The sequence below is a fragment of the Papaver somniferum genome, chromosome 3, assembly GCF_003573695.1.
Source record: "Papaver somniferum cultivar HN1 chromosome 3, ASM357369v1, whole genome shotgun sequence".
NCBI lineage: Eukaryota > Viridiplantae > Streptophyta > Magnoliopsida > Ranunculales > Papaveraceae > Papaver > Papaver somniferum.
In genome coordinates this window covers 156,827,714-156,844,019 of record NC_039360.1, presented here as the reverse complement: position 1 = coordinate 156,844,019, position 16,306 = coordinate 156,827,714, and the positions used below count along the sequence as shown (strand labels likewise).

The window sequence follows — 16,306 nt, the reverse complement described above, 5'->3', positions numbered from 1 at the left end:
TATTTATATAACTTGAGAGATTCTTCTTTTACAATTTCTTGAGTGTTGGGTTTTACTTTTAGGTTAGGTTAGTTTTAGATTTCTAATTTGAAGATTAATTATATGATTTAGATCCTTAATTCTTCATTAGGTAACTGAACTCCTGGATTAGTAAGTTGCTTAATTTTGGGGCGCCACAGTGATTTCTTTGCTTATTATCTAAAAGTTTTGTATTCTTTTGTTATTTTCTTTTGTCAAGGTTAATATTATATCTATCAGTATCAACTTGGGGTGCGGATGGGTGGGTGGGGTGGAGTAGAGAACACAATAGTTAGTCAAAATCAAGGTCAAGCTTTTTGTAATGGTCAAAGATAATCTTGTGGGTCAAATATAATAAACCTTTATATACTGTCTTTACACGACATATTTTTTTTTTTATTTTAGCGATTTAATAACTGATTACAACAAAAGAAAAATTACAGGAAGTTTACCGGAAGTTTGGCCACTAACTGAGCACCGACCCCCTTTTGAATGACTAACCCTATTCTATAGAAAAGGAAATTTCTTATTTTGAGGTTGGTGTCGTGGCCAACAATATAGTACTCCATTCTCTTCAAAAATTATATAATGTTATCTCCGAGTTCACCAACGTTGAAAAAATTAAGGTGGCGAAACCGTATCCGTGAGACCTGCATTTATCAATACTTGGTACGTTTCTGAGCTACAACATTGCACACAATAATCCTTGGAGTAAATTGATAAGTACGCAAGTGCAACACTTTTATATCCATATTTATACTAGTTAGGTCTCGATATTTCGTTAATAACTATATTTTAGAGCTTTTACAAGAATTACAAGAGATATCCGTTCATCCGGAGAAAACTGGCTAAACGAGGAGCTAAATGGTGTTTGCGACTATAAGCACAGAGGAGCTAGCTTAATTGGGTGAGCTGCCTTCACAAATGCTCATGCCAGTTACGCCACAACCACTGAGCCATCACGTTCGAGCCAATCAGGTCTGCCTAAAACAAACTACCGGTGAGATAAGAGGAAAGTGGGAGACGTGGCAGCATTCCTACCACATCTGATTTCTGTAGAAAACAAAAAGCTATTCAATTTCAACCAGATGGTATTCATTTTCATCAAAGAGAAAGGGGATCTGAAATTCTTTCTTCTTCAAGCTGCCGGCGTCAATCTGAGATGATGAATCAATTAGATGGGTATTTGAAGTTTTCTGTTGCCTGTAAGGACTTCTCCCAACAACAACATCAAAAATGGTTATGTGGCTCTCGTTTGATGTGAATCGATTCCGAACAAGAGGCGGTACAATTTGGGGTTTGTTGATTGAAGAAGAACTGGTGTTGTTGATTGAAGAAGAACTGGTGTTGTTCGATGATTCAAATTAGGGTTGGTGCCACCGATTCGTGGTTGTGTACGAGAAGTTTAAGCAACAGATTTTGGGGGTTCTCGTGGCAAACTGAAGTTGGGTTTTAACGGAGGTTCGGTTTGAATTCAATTGAAGAAAGTTGAGACAGGTCATTGAAAAGGCATCTACAGATGGGGTATTCATTGTCTGCCTTTGATGGCGGAAATCGATGATTGCAGTGGTGTTTGTCTTGATTTATTGGAAGTATTAGAAGGATTGAATTCAAGCCAAAATTCAGTGAGAACAGCAAGGAAATAATTGGTGGTGTATTGAACCTGCTAGTTTCAAGAGAAGAAAAGAAAGCTTGTGGAGTTGGTGATACAGGCTGAATGGGGTTGTGAAGACTGTCACTGGAACCGCATCTTAGATCAAACTTTTAATGGGGGGTGTTCTGTGATACAAGTTTGGATCTTTTTGGTTGTTAAAACGGAGGACGAGATTGCAGTCAACTGATGATGGTGGTATGCAGATGTGTAATCATCTGAAAGTCTGAAACTGAGTTCGATTAAGGGTTAAATGGTTTGATTGCAACCAATTTAAGCAGGTACGTTGCAGGAAGCTGGATTAGTGTTGCTGGTGATGACTTGTAGTCTGCTATGGGTCGATTTGAACTGAAATACAAGGGAAAAGAGCAGCAACTGGCAGTAAACAAAGTTAACCATGAGTTGGGTGATTGTGTACAGATTTTAGATGATAAGGTTTTGAGAGTTGACAGCAGTGGAGTCTTCATGGATCGATACAAATCCAAAGGCGTTGTTGCTGCCTGTAATAAGAACAACTGATAGAGAGGAAATGTTAGCGAGCTGTGGTGGTGCTTCCAAATAACTAACAGCTGCATCAACTCTCGTGGACAAGAAGGGTGTTGTGGTCGGACTAGGCATTGGTCGGGAGTTGGAGTTGATTTTGCTACCTGGATTGGGCCTGGCAACTACAGCTGGGTCCATATTAGATTTTCTACAGCACATATATTATATATATATACTGAGAGAACAAATTTGAGGAGATACGCCGTTTACAGGGAATAAACTAGGTTTAAGCTTTCTTTCGTTTTGCTTAGCTTGTTATCTCCTTTATCAGTTTTTGTGGCTTTTGAGAAAACCATGGTTTGGTAAACTATTGTTAGGGGGAAAGGATGAATTTGTAGGCTAGATTATTTGTGTTTAGGAACAAGAGTTTTTTTAAATAAAAAGCTTAATTTTATGTTTGAGTATCTCATATTGGGTGATTGTTTTCATAGATCTTTTCATATTTTATGCCACCTATACTACATAGGTAAGCTATAGACAACCCCATTGAGACCTAATTGATTATAGATTAATGAACATTCTTCAACTTTGTATGTCATGTATATATAGTGTTTAAGAGTTCTGTTTTTAGGTCGAGATCAAACAATCCTTAGTCGATTATCAATAAATATGAACGACATATCTTCCATATCTAAGTAGCCAGGCGTTGCCGCTTTACATGAGTAAAATAGAGACTCTCATGATAAATCACAAGTAAACCTAGCCTATGAAGGATTCTCGGATCCTTAACTTTTTCTCATCTTGCTCGTCACTTTAATAATTTTGTTTGCATCCATTTTATTTGCTTGTTTCTTAGTATACATTTCAGAAAATTTCCTCTTGAATTGATTTTGATTAGGAAGTTGATTGTATTAGTTAAAAGGAATTTGGAACACTCCTCGTGGGAATGAACCACATTTGCTACCGTGTACATTTTCGACACCGTACGCTTGCGGTAAAACAAAGTCGGTCTTCCGATCCATCAAGTTTTTGGTGCCGCTGCCGGGGAGTGGTTGAAAAATACGCTCTAATTGATATAGTTTATTTTCTAGTCGTAGCTTAGTTTTTATTTTCTGTACATAGTTTGTTTTCCTTTTTCTTTTAGATTTTTTTTTAGTTCTTTTTACGCAATTTGGTGAACTTTCTTTAGCTACCTTAGTTTGAAGAACGCAATTGGAATCTCTCCAAAACAGGCAGAAAAGTAAGTATCTGAAATCCTCGCGAAGCTTTGCAAGGTGAGTTTTGTTAGAGCATAGCTCTGTCGACCTCGCATGCGTTGTTATATCAAGCATGTTTGTCAATGTTAGTGATCAAAACTATGAGTCTTGATTTCTAGTCTACATAGCTATGTTTCGGACTAGGATAGAAAAGTGTAGTTGAGCTCAAGGAATTCATGGCGATTCATCATACAACGACGAAGATCTAATCAAGGAACCGTGGAACTTCATCAACAAAAAGGTATGTGGAGACTTGAACCTATTTATCACTCAAAAGTATATCTCTTCTATCTCCTACTTCTTATGAGACAAAAGTCGTATGTTATATAGACTGGATCATACACATTTGATATTTCGAGCGGAGTATATCTCGCCTATCTATATCTCGAAATCATGTGTTGGTAAAGCGTTTCGCTTTGATCGGGTTTATCTTCACCTAATGATGAAAGTCATATTGTTTCAATCACTTTGAAAATCGCTTTGACGAGAAATAGTGTAACAACTATATAACGTCCTCTAAGAATGTTTCAATGGTTGGAATGAGAGTTTAAGTCAATATAACCAATGTTGGATATAAGCATTGTGTGGTAACACATATGTGCATAAGTCCTGTTCTTTAATCCGAAGTTTGCTAACTTTGTTGATTGAGAGAAACCGGAGGAATTGGCTTTGCCAAGTGCGCGAACTCAGTTTGCGAACTCAGTCCGCGAAATGACGGAGGTTCTCTTACCGAGAATTTCTGCTGGGATTTTCGAAGAACTCGTTTGCGTGTTTAGTCCGCGAACTGGCGGTAGTCTCCTTGCAGAGATTTTCTGCTGAGTTTGGAAAACTCTGCCGGTTGCCTTAAGTCCGCGAACTTGTTTGCGTACTTGAATGGGTTATATCTAAAGATGTGCTCTGAACATGAAACTTAAATTACTAAGGAATGTAGTATGCCAACCGTGGCTATAAAGTTCATGAGCCGATTCAAATCGAATCGAATCATCTTTGTTTCAATTGTGTCTTGTGTAGTTACATAAGATCTCATAGCAATTGAACAAGTCTCTAACTAGTTCATTTGAGTCATTTGAACTAGTTATCGTGAAGAAGAACAAGGTTAATATGAAATGCTCATATGGTTAACCTTTTGGGTTACTATGTTGAACCAACATACACGTACACGTTTGGGCACGGTTTTCACAAACCCAATAAACGTATATCTCAAGTGTGTGTGACAAGCTAAGTTTTCGATCTAACGGTTGAGAAATATTATCTTGAATCTAAATCAGGTTTTCATCTAATGGTGAATATTGATTGCTTTGTACCTAAGGCAAAACCCTGATTGAAGACTATATATAGGAGACATCTAGCATTCGGAAAAACTAATCCCCACACGTCTGTGTGATACTAGTGCGCTCGCTAGAGTCGATTCTCCTATAACCTTTGGTTTTCTTCTCTAAAACCAGGTTAACGACTTAAGTACTTCATTGGGATTGTGAAGCCAGACCGATACTATTTTTATCGTAGTTGTGTGATCTGATCTTGCATCTTCTGTCGTACGAGTACAATCTTTGATTGGCTTGAGATCGTGAGAGTTATCCAATAGGCAAGATAAAGAAGTCACAAACATCTTTGTCTCACTGTTTGTGATTCCTCGACGTCCTCTTGTTTATACAAGTAAGATTGTTGAGAGGTGATTGATTAGTCTAGGCTGTTCTTCAGGAATATAAGACCGGATTATCAATTGGTTCTTGTTCACCTTGATTTCATATCATAAGACGGAACAAAAACCTAGGATTCTTCTGTGGGAGACAAATTTATCCTTTTATAGACTTTTCTGTGTGAGACAGATTTGTTTATTACCAAGTCTGCGATTTAGGATTGCAGCAACTCTTGGTTGTGGGTGAGATCAGCTAAGGGAATCAAGTGCGCAGTGTCCTGCTGGGATCAGAGGCGTAGGAGTACTACTGTACCTTAGATCGGCGGGAGACTGATTTGGGTTCAACTATAGTCCAAATCGAAGTTATCTTGGAGTAGGCTAGTGTCTGTAGCGGCTTAATACAATATGTATTCAATCTGGACTAGGTCCCGGGGTTTTTCTGCATTTGCGGTTTCCTCGTTAACAAAACTTCTGGTGTCTGTGTTATTTCTTTTTCGCATTATATTGTTTATATAATTGAAATAATACATGTTGTGCGTTAAATATCATCAATTGGAAATCCAACCTTTGGTTGTTGATTGATATTGATTGATCCTTGGACATTGGTCTTTGTTACCGTCCAAGTATTCCTTGTGTTTGATTAGGACTCGCTGATTTTTATTAGATTGAGTAATATCAAAAACAAGAGAGAGATATTAACTCCTTGAGATACTTTTATCTAGATTGAGTCTGACTGTCTAGTTGATTCTCTAGCAAAGTATTTCGGAGTTATTCCATATAGATTTCTAAGCGAAATATTCGGTGGTGTTGTTAGACCCCCGCTTTTTCAATCGGTATCTGAGCATACAAACACGTTAAAGACCTTATAAGTCTGTGTTTGTGGCAATCTGAGTCTGTGGACATAATCTCATACGCATACCAAAATGCCTCCTAAAGCTGTCAACTTTGTCAAGTGTCTCGGAAATACCTTAAAGGATCACTCCTTAGCTGATTCTTCCGAATCCCGAGGTAGGAAGACTGTCTCATCTTGTGTCAGCCACTCTTCCTCCAATGAGACATTGGACATAATGGCTAAAGCTGAAATGGATCTCACCAGAATTTCAAAAAATTCTACAGAGTTTGTTGATCTCAAGGATCATGTACAGCTTTTTGATGAATTCGAGAAGTCTATTGATCGTGAACAGGTACTCTACAACATTATAGGGTCATTCTCTAAGGAAATTGAGAAACTTCTTCAAGAAAACAATCAACAACGTGAAAAGATTTGTGATCTTGAAAAGCTGGTTAATGAAGGCTCAATTAGAGAAAAATCTTTGATCAAGGCGCATTCATTTGATCTAGACAGACTTCGTGTTGAGAAAGAGAAACTTGAAGCCTCACTTGTTCTATCCCATAGACAATGCAAAATATTGGAAAAGGAAAATTTTGTCTTAATGAAAAGTTCTTTTGCACAAACTAATTCTCATGAGTTACTGTACAAAATGAAATTTTCTCCAGATGAAGATTGTGTCAAGAAAAGTTTTCATAACTTACAATCTTCTCCGGTGGCTATGAAGTTCAAACAAGTGCCTGTTGTTACTTCTCCTCCACGAACCTGAACCTTCTGTGGAAAAGGAAATCACTATGCTATCCATTGTTTTGCTAGAAAGAATCAAGTCTCCAAACTTCACAAATTGCTTCTTTCTACTGTCAATGGAGTAAATAATCAGACGACTGCTGCAGTGAACCTCGCTTCCACATGGAACCAGGCATCTTATAAAAGTGATCTCTCTCCTACAAATCATTACAGGACATTAGTAAATTCTAGTGGTATAAATCGTACTACCTATGAAAGCATGTACTGTGCTTATAAGTCTAGTGTATGGAGACCATCTTCGGAAAATCCCCTAGAACCTATTTCTATAGGTCCTATAATTTTTTATCAGAAAGATTCCTCACCTGTAATTCCCAGAAGGACTGTGAGACGTTCTCCCGTTTCTGGAAACTGTCAAGGAAGGATAAGAAATGCTAAGTTCAGATATCCTGGAGGAAATAACTGTTATTCTCTCAGAACCTATGGTGAGACTATGACTCCCTCTGCTACCTAGTAGCAGAAAGTCTATTCTTGTGTCTAACTTGAGACATACAAGAATGAGGATTTGTGAGATGCTCAAGTATTGTGCTGTTTTTCTCCAGTTTGTATATCTTATGATGTAATGTTGTTAGTACTTCTTTCTTTTGTCACTGTGATCTTTTGGAGATAGAGAATCTTTGAAAGCAACATGGTATGCAGTTTTCCTATTTTGGGCCATTTGTACTTTGGTTGGCCCACGTACATCTGTATCTCCTCAAGGAACTTTAGGGTTTCCAGCTAGGGTACTCACGAACATATATAAGACTTATATGTGTTTCTTTATTCTTCAGAAAGGAACTCTATGGAATCTGTTCCCAAAGAAGAAGTTAACCCTATGGTTGAGGATGATCTCAAAAGATGTGATTCTGGTCAAGACTTTATTCTGAAGAATATGGTTGAAAGAAAAGAGTATAACTCTTGGATTGGAGAATCTTTCAAGGATCTGATTCGTGTTTAAAATGAAGTCAAGAACGAACTTGCTAACCTTCAACTGCAGATAAACCAGCTTATTGATGGACAAACAAAAATCCTTGGTACTCAGAATATCTTGATCAGGAATCAGAAGAAAGTTATCCTTGACTGCGCAAAGGCTCGCCATTATGCTCGCACTATTGATCGAAAAGTCAACATTCTAACTTTTGAACATGGTGTCATTACAGTCAACAAGATCAAGGATATCAGTGACTCCTATTTTGATGGACCATTTCAGAGGTATGAAATCATCAAGGAAAACTGAGTTTATTTTTGTCGCCTAGTATGTCTTCTTTTTGGTTTAGTTGGAAGAATAACTAGTGTTTTGAATAACGAAGATTGTGACTATACATAGCTATTTTTGTTTTCATCTTCTTGTGTTATTTTTTAGGTTTATTGGTTTTAAATTCTAAAAATATTTGGAGGATGATGTTATTGCAGTATTAATCTGTTTGATTTTGAAGTATTGCAATATTTTTATGGGATATGTATTGTTTGCGTCCGTGAACTTGAAGGTCCCATATGTTGTCAAAAGTAAAGTCGTACATAAATTGGTATTCGTATTGATGAAAGGACGAATGGACTTTTGACAAATACAAAAGTTATACCTATGCAGTCATGTATTTGATGGAAAATATGGTAAAATCTTTTGTGTGACAAGGATAAAGTATATTATGTCGTTATGCAAATAGTGATGGAAAAATAGAATAGATCCTTGTATGTATTCCACGACATTTATCTTCATTGATCCATTCTTTTTGTATTACCGTGAGGCTCCGTAATGTGTCTTATGTCGAGCACGATACAACTAAGTTGATTACTTTGTGATTAACTTTGTTGGTTGTTCTGTAAGGTACTTATGTCGAGCACCATTGAACTAAATTAATCATCTTGGTTGGTTATTTAGTTATTTGCTCCGAAAGTTTTCTTTTGTCGAGCAAAACAATTGACAATTAAATTTATTACTTTCGTGATTAGTTTGGTTGTTTGTATTCCAACTAGATTAATTATGGGTTCTCTTGTAATTAGTCTAGTTGAGTTTTCATATATTCCACAAGTCCTTGTGTTGAGTATATGAACGGCTATACTAATCATGTTCTATTGGTTGATGTAATCGTATATTCCGTAAGGTTTTCCTTATGTTGAGTATGTGAACGATTAAGTTAGTCATCTCCGTATGATTACCTTAGTCGTAGCTCCGTAAGTTTACTTATGTTGAGCACAATCAATTAAATTGATCACTTTTGTGGTTTGATTTAGTTGCGTATTCCAACTAAATTAATCATGGGTTTTCTTGTGATTAATTTGGTTGAGTTTTGAATATAGAAAATCATTCTTATGGTTTTTGGTGTCCAATTAAAAATCCTTCTTTTCTTTCGAAATTAAGGTCGCTCTTGTTGTTCTTTCGGGAATGACATCAAATGGGGGAGAGTTCTTTTGAACTTGTGCTTAATGGTAATATCTTGCGGGGCGTGCGGCTGTGGAATTTTACAGGGGTTATCTTGTATCTTAAAACTCTTTGATGAATGCATTTAGCTTCGGCTTTATGATTGCATCTAAATCAAGTTGGTATATATTTCTTCTTTTAGTCTATGAAACGTCTCTTCTCGGTAATTTCATTAGGATCCCATTCTTGTACCTTTGCCAATTTTATTGACAAAAAGGGGGAGAATTAATGTGTAGTTCTACTACATATACATATGGTTTTCGGATCATTGTGTAAGGGGGAGTGGTTTCCATGTGAGATGGATTATTGACTAAGGGGGAGTGATACATATCACCGTAGTATTATTGTTAAAGTCGCGATGCAATTGGACTTTGATGTTACATAATAATACTATGTCACTGTATAATGATGATCGAGAATCTCGATTTCTCTCATTGTTATAGCTACGGATCTTCAACAACGGTGATGCTAAACTTACAACCTTTGGGATCATTGGAGTACTTGGAAGGACGAATATTTCAAGGAACGTTGAAGATTAGACTATGGAATAGGAGCCACTAAAGTTTATCTTTTTTGTATTCCATATGTATTAATAGTTTTGTCACTAAAATTGACAAAGGGGGAGATTGTTAGAGCATAGCTCGGTCGACCTCGCATGCGTTGCTATATCAAGCATGTTTGTCAATGTTAGTGATCAAAACTATGAGTCTTGATTTCTAGTCTACATAGCTAAGTCTCGGAATAGGATAGAAAAGTGTAGTTGAGCTCAAGGAATTCATGGTGATTCATCATACAACGACGAAGATCTACTCAAGGAACCGTGGAACTTCATCAACAAAAAGGTATGTGGAGACTTGAACTTATCTATCACTCAAAAGTCTATCTCTTCTATCTTCTACTTCTTATGAGACAAAAGTCATATGCTATATAGACTGGTGATAGACACATTTTTGTGTCTAAATTGTACTCAATGTCTCTATTGTTAGTGCTCGATTTTTGTACTAATTTTGATGCTTTGTGTGTTTGTAGGTGTTTTTGGAAAAATACACTTGTGTGGAAAAAGTTGCTCAAAAAGTGTTATTTGGACTCCCGGAGAAAAGTACTAAAGGCACCCTCAATTTGGATAAGGGGCACCTCAATTGGGCACCTTCTATTCGCACCCCCAGTTTGGTTAGGGGGACACCATCTCAACATTTCAAAAATTCGTTTTGGCGGGAAAATTTTATTCTCAACTGTGTAACTTTCGATCGATTCTTGAAGGAGTTCTGTGTAGACTAAAGGGCTGAAACTTAATGGGTAGTTGTGATATGTCTTAACAAAGCTAGTATGGGTGTTTGTTTCGATCAAATTTGTCTGGATAACTTGGTTTAATCCAAACAGGGAGTTGGAGGGAAAACATGAGCTTACACGAGTTGTGTTGAATCTAAACGTGTACTGCACGTGTTTGGAAGCCTTAATCAACACTTTGGAACGTGAAGAAGATTTATAAGGAATTTAATCCAGCTGCAGATGCGTAAAAATCAAAATCATTGATAAAAAAAGAAAGAAAATATCCCGAGTAAAAGAAGATTATTTGGGATTAATGGAGGAGATTCAACGCGTGTTTTTTCTTTAAATAGATTCCCTGGGAGTCCTAGAGAGGGTGTCGAGAGTCTGGGGGGCTGAGGAGAGCCAGAGAAGAAGAAATTCGAGTTTTCCCAAACTCGGTTTCTGCTGTTGCTGCTGCTGCACCAAGAACACGAAGAACATAAGACCCACACTGAGCAGTCTTATTTTGCTACAATTTCAGCGAATGTCGTCCGACAGTCTTATTTGTTACAGTGACAGTCTTATTTGTTACTGTCGCAGGACAGTCTTATTTTCCGAGGGTCGTAGTTCTCTGGTTTGTAACAAATATAATTGTTACAAACCCGGTTTTGAATTATTTCTCCCTTTTCATCATTTGTAAACACCCTTTGAGCAATAATAATGATTTTTGAGCGTGTTTCCAACATGATGAGCGGCTAATTCTCCCACAACCAAGGAAATGAGGAAGCTATTTACGCATGAATAATTGGTAACTATTTTATTTTCTCTAATATTTAAGTATAATTCACTCAATCACTGCTTTTGCAGAGTTTTAAATTGTTTGCGTAATTTTCCTAATCAGTTGTGATTCAATTAGATAGGTTATGCTTTGTTTAGATAATCTATGCTTAAGGGATACAATTGATGTTTGATAATTTGCTTGATTATTAGTGAGTTAAGATATAAAGGACTTAAAAGATAATTAGAGTTTTGGATTATTCACCATCATTAATTCATGTGTAATAGTGGAATCAATGTCTTGGTTGTTTTCTCATACCTCTCGCCCACTTTGTTAATATTTTTGTATATAATTTTATTAAATATTTAAATTTAATCTTCACAAGTCCGAGAGTTTGAACCTCATTACTACAACATTATTCAAAAATTATTATCAACTGGATCATACACATTTGATATCTCGAGCCGAGTATATCTCGCCTATCTATATCTCGAAATCATGTGTTGGTAAATCGTTTCGCTTTGATCGGGTTTATCTTCACCTAATAACGAAAGTCATATTGTTTCAATCACTTTGAAAATCGCTTTGACGAGAAATAGTGTAACAACTATATAACGTCCTCTAAGAATGTTTCAACGGTTGGAATGAGAGTTTAGTTCAATATAACCAATGATGGATATAAGCATTGTGTGATAACACATATGTGCATAAGTCCTATTCCTTAATCCGAAGTTTGCTAACTTTGTTGATTGAGAGAAATCGGAGGAATTGGCTTTGCCAAGTCCGCGAACTGACATAAGTTCTCTTACCGAGAATTTATGCTGGGATTTTCCAAGAACTCGTTTGCGTGTTTAGTCCGCGAACTCAGTCCGCGAACCTAGTCCGCGAACTGGCGGAAGTCTCCTTGCCGAGATTTTCTGCTGAGTTTGGAAAATTCTGCCGGTTGCCTTAAGTCCGCGAACTTGTTTGCGTACTTGAGTGGGTTATGATCTAAATATGTGCTCTGAACATGAAACTTAAATTACTAAGGAATGCAGTATGCAAACCGTCCGTAGAACCTTGGTCATCGCTTGCTAGTTTTTCCACGATATAAAGTTCATGAGCCGATTCAAATCGAATCGAATCATCTTTGTTTCAATTGTGTCTTGTGTAGTTACATAAGATCTCATAGCAATTGAACAACTCTCTAACTAGTTCATTTGAGTCAATTGAACTAGTTATGGTGAAGAAGAACAAGGTTAATATGAAATGCTCATATGGCTAACCTTTTGGGTTACTATGTTGAACCAACATACACGTACACGTTTGGGCACGGTTTTCACAAACCCAGTAAACGTATATCTCAAGTGTGTGTGACAAGCTAAGTTTTCGATCTAACGGTTGAGAAATATTAGCTTGAATCTAAATCAGGTTTTCATCTAACGATGAATATTGATTGCTTCTTACCTAAGGCAAAACCCTGATTTGAAGACTATATATAGGAGACATCTAGCATTGGGAAAAACTAATCCCCACACGTCTGTGTGATACTAGTGCGCTCTCTAGAGTCGGTTCTCCTCTAACCTGTGGTTTTCTTCTCTAAAACCAGGTTAACGACTTAAAGACTTCATTGGGATTGTGAAGCCAGACCGATACTACTTTTATCGTAGTTGTGTGATCTGATCTTGCATCTTCTATCGTACGAGTACAATCTTTGATTGTCTTGAGATCGTGAGAGTTCTCCGATAGGCAAGATAAAGAAGTCACAAACATCTTCGTCTCACTGTTTGTGATTCCTCGACGTCCTCTTGTTTATAAAAGTAAGATTGTTGAGAGGTGATTGATTAATCGAAGCTGTTCTCCGGGAATATAAGACCGGATTATCAATTGGTTCTTGTTCACCTTGATTTCATATCATAAGACGGAACAAAAACCTAGGGTTCTTCTGTGGGAGACATATTTATCCTTTGATAGACTTTTCTGTGTGAGACATATTTGTTTATTATCAAGTCTGCGATTTTTGGTTGCAGCAACTCTTGGTTGTGGGGAAGATCAGCTAAGGGAATCAAGTACGCAGTGTCCTGCTGGGATAAAAGGCGTAGGAGTACAACTCTACCTTGGATCGGTGGGAGACTAATTGGGGTTCAACTATAGTCCAGACCGAAGTTAGCTTGGAGTAGGCTAGTGTCTGTAGCGGCTTAATACAGTGTGTATTCAATCTGGACTAGGTCCCGGGTTTTTTCTGCATTTGCGGTTTCCTCGTTAACAAAACTTCTGGTATCAGTGTTATTTATTTTCCGCATTATATTTTTTATATAATTAAAATAATACAGGTTGTGCGTTAAAGATCATCAATTGGAAATCAAACCTTTGGTTGTTGATTGATATTGATTGATCCTTGGACATTGGTCTTTGGTACCGTCCAAGTATTCATTGTGTTTGATTAGGACTCGCTGATTTTTATTATCTTGGTTAATATCAAAAACAAGAGAGAGATATTAACTCCTTGAGATACTTTTATCTAGATTGAGTCTGACTGTCTAGTTGATTCTCTAGCAAAGTATTTCGGAGTTAGTCCATATAGATTGCTAAGCGAAATATTGGGTGGTGTTGTTAGACCCCCGTTTTTTCAAGTTTGAACTGAATTCTTCATTTAGTTAGCTTATGCAAGATCTACCAAGTAGTTGGGATAGAGAAAAATTGTTCGTCTTGTTAAAGTAACCCTTTTTACATGACGAGAACAAATGATGAGGGTACGAACCCTCCGGTTAAAAGTTTGGGAGACTATATGTACCCTACTAGAGTCTCTCAACTTTCATGTATTATTTTTCCTACCACCACAACAACCTATGAGATTAGAGCAAGCACCATTCATTCACTTCCTAATTTCTACGGTAAGGAGAATGAAAATCCTTACTACCACATTAGAGATTTTGAAGAATTATGTGGTACAATGAAGTTCAAGGACTTACCTGATGAGTTTTTTAAACTTAGGTTGTTTCCTTTGTCTTTGAAGGATAAGGAAAAATCTTGGCTGAATGCATTATCTCCTTCATCCATTAGTACTTGGAATGACATGATTAATATATTCTTGCATAAATTCTTTCCTAGGCATAAAACTACTGCCATTCGTTAAAAAGTATGTAGTTTTTCGCAACAAGAAGGAGAATCTCTTTATGATTATTTAGAGAGGTTCCATGATCTCTTGTTACAATGTCCACACCATGGATTGGATACTCCTAGGCTCATATTGATCCTTTATAACTACGGTAGAATCACTTTGTGGTGGAAATTTCCTTGATAAGAGTGTCGAAGAAGGTTGCAAATTTTTGCATGAAATAGCTGGAAAAATCCAAGAATGGGAGGCTAGAAAACCCATAAAATCAGTAGCTAGTAGTGAAGGGGTTCACAGAGTTGACAATGAATTCGACTATGTGGCCAAGTTTTCTGTTTTGACATGAAGACTTGAGTCATTAGAAATAAATGCTAAAGTCAAGCCTCTTGAGTGTATTACACATGCATCTTGTATTCTTAGTGATTGTACTAACCAAAGAATTCCTAGTTTGGAAGAAAGTATGAGTTTGTTTATGCAGACTACTCAAAGATCTATGGCGAACTTACAACAACAGCTGAATGAGCTAGCCAGCCAACTGAATGAGCTCCCGAGTCAAACACAGCCTCACCCTAAAGGTTCTTTTGAGGAAGGCACATCTGGTGCTAAGACAACTCATCGTGTCCAGGATGCTACTACTCTCATAAGTGGACGAGTCATTGACAATCATGTTAGTGATCTCGAGGAGAAAGAGCAAGATAGGAAGCCGCCTACCATCACACAGGTTATTCCTTCAACACATAAAGAAACCGCTGAAACCGAAAAAGGTAATTATGATATTTATTATGTTCCTCGTGCTCCTTTTCCTCAAGCGTTACTACCTCGTAATAGGGGAGATACCCCTAATAACATCCTAGAAGTGTTTAAACAAGTTAAAGTCAACATTCCCCTCTTAAATGCCATTAAATAAATTCCTTATTATGCTAAGTTTCTAACAGATATGTGCACTACGAAACAAAAATTGAATGTACATAAAAAAGCTTTCCTTACTGAACAGGTAAGCTCGATTATTACACAGAAAACTCCATCCAAATTTAAGGATCCAGGTTGTCCTACGATTGCTTGCACTATAGGAGAACATAGGATTGAACATGCATTGCTAGATTTAGGGGCCAGTGTGAATCTCTTGCCATACTCTGTGTATGTGCAATTAGAACTTGGTGATTTGAAATCCACTAATGTTACTCTCCAATTGGATGATGGGTCCATTAAAATTCCTAGGGGAGTGGTAGAGGATGTTGTTATACATGTTGAAAGTTTTGTTTATCCTGTTGATTTTATTGTTTTGGATACTCAACCTGTTTCTAATCCTAGTGGGCAGATTCCTGTCATCTTGGGTAGACCTTCTTGGCTACCTCGAATGCGGTTATCAATTGTCGAAATGGAATCATGGAGCTTACTTTTGGAAATATGAAAATGGAGATAAATGTGTTTAGCCTTTCAAATTCATCTCAGATTTCTGAAACTTATGAACATGTTTGCATGGTTGATAGTGTGAATGATTGTACTTTTTGTTACAATGAGAATCTCGGAAACATGCCTCAAAACATTGCAGGTTGTAGAGAGTTCAATAAAACTGAATTATTAGATATGTGCTTATCTTATTCTGTCAATTCAGATAATCATGTTTTTCGCGAGATTGCTGCATACCCTTCTTTCGTTGTTCTACCTAATAGTTTTCAAGATGCTTATTTAGGTGTTGAACATATGGATACTGGTAAGGTAATTCACAGTTAGAAATATGTTTGCTTAGATCCTTTTGCCAACTCCTGTGATCTGATGCTTATTGATATTACTAATGCAATACGTCCACTGACTTCTAGTGAATCCGCTAAAAATATTTCAGCTGATTTAATACCCAATTTGGAGTCTCCGCCAATAGTTGAAACTTGTAAACATTCTGAACTTGTTGTTTATGGGGGTGAGTTACTTATGAATTCACATATCTTTTTGGATGTTTATAGTGTTTGCAGGTTCATGTTTTCAGCTGACCTGATTTGCTGGGTTGATCCCCAACTTTTTAGACTTTATGCTTGGCAGGATACTTTGGGATGCCATCTTCACTTTGTTTGAGATTACTTGCTGCGTGCAAGCAGGGAACAAATATCATT

The 16,306-nt window shown here is 37.0% G+C and overlaps 1 protein-coding gene across 1 annotated transcript; it reads left to right on the top strand.

The window, feature by feature from the left end:
- The first annotated feature begins 14,691 nt into the window (after positions 1 to 14,691).
- On the top strand, positions 14,692 to 15,609 carry LOC113360159. The gene is made up of 2 exons (XM_026603699.1): positions 14,692 to 15,066; positions 15,193 to 15,609. The coding sequence occupies exons 1-2, from the start codon at positions 14,692 to 14,694 to the stop codon at positions 15,607 to 15,609; spliced, it is 792 nt and encodes a 263-aa protein (XP_026459484.1).
- The last annotated feature ends 697 nt before the right edge of the window (positions 15,610 to 16,306 follow it).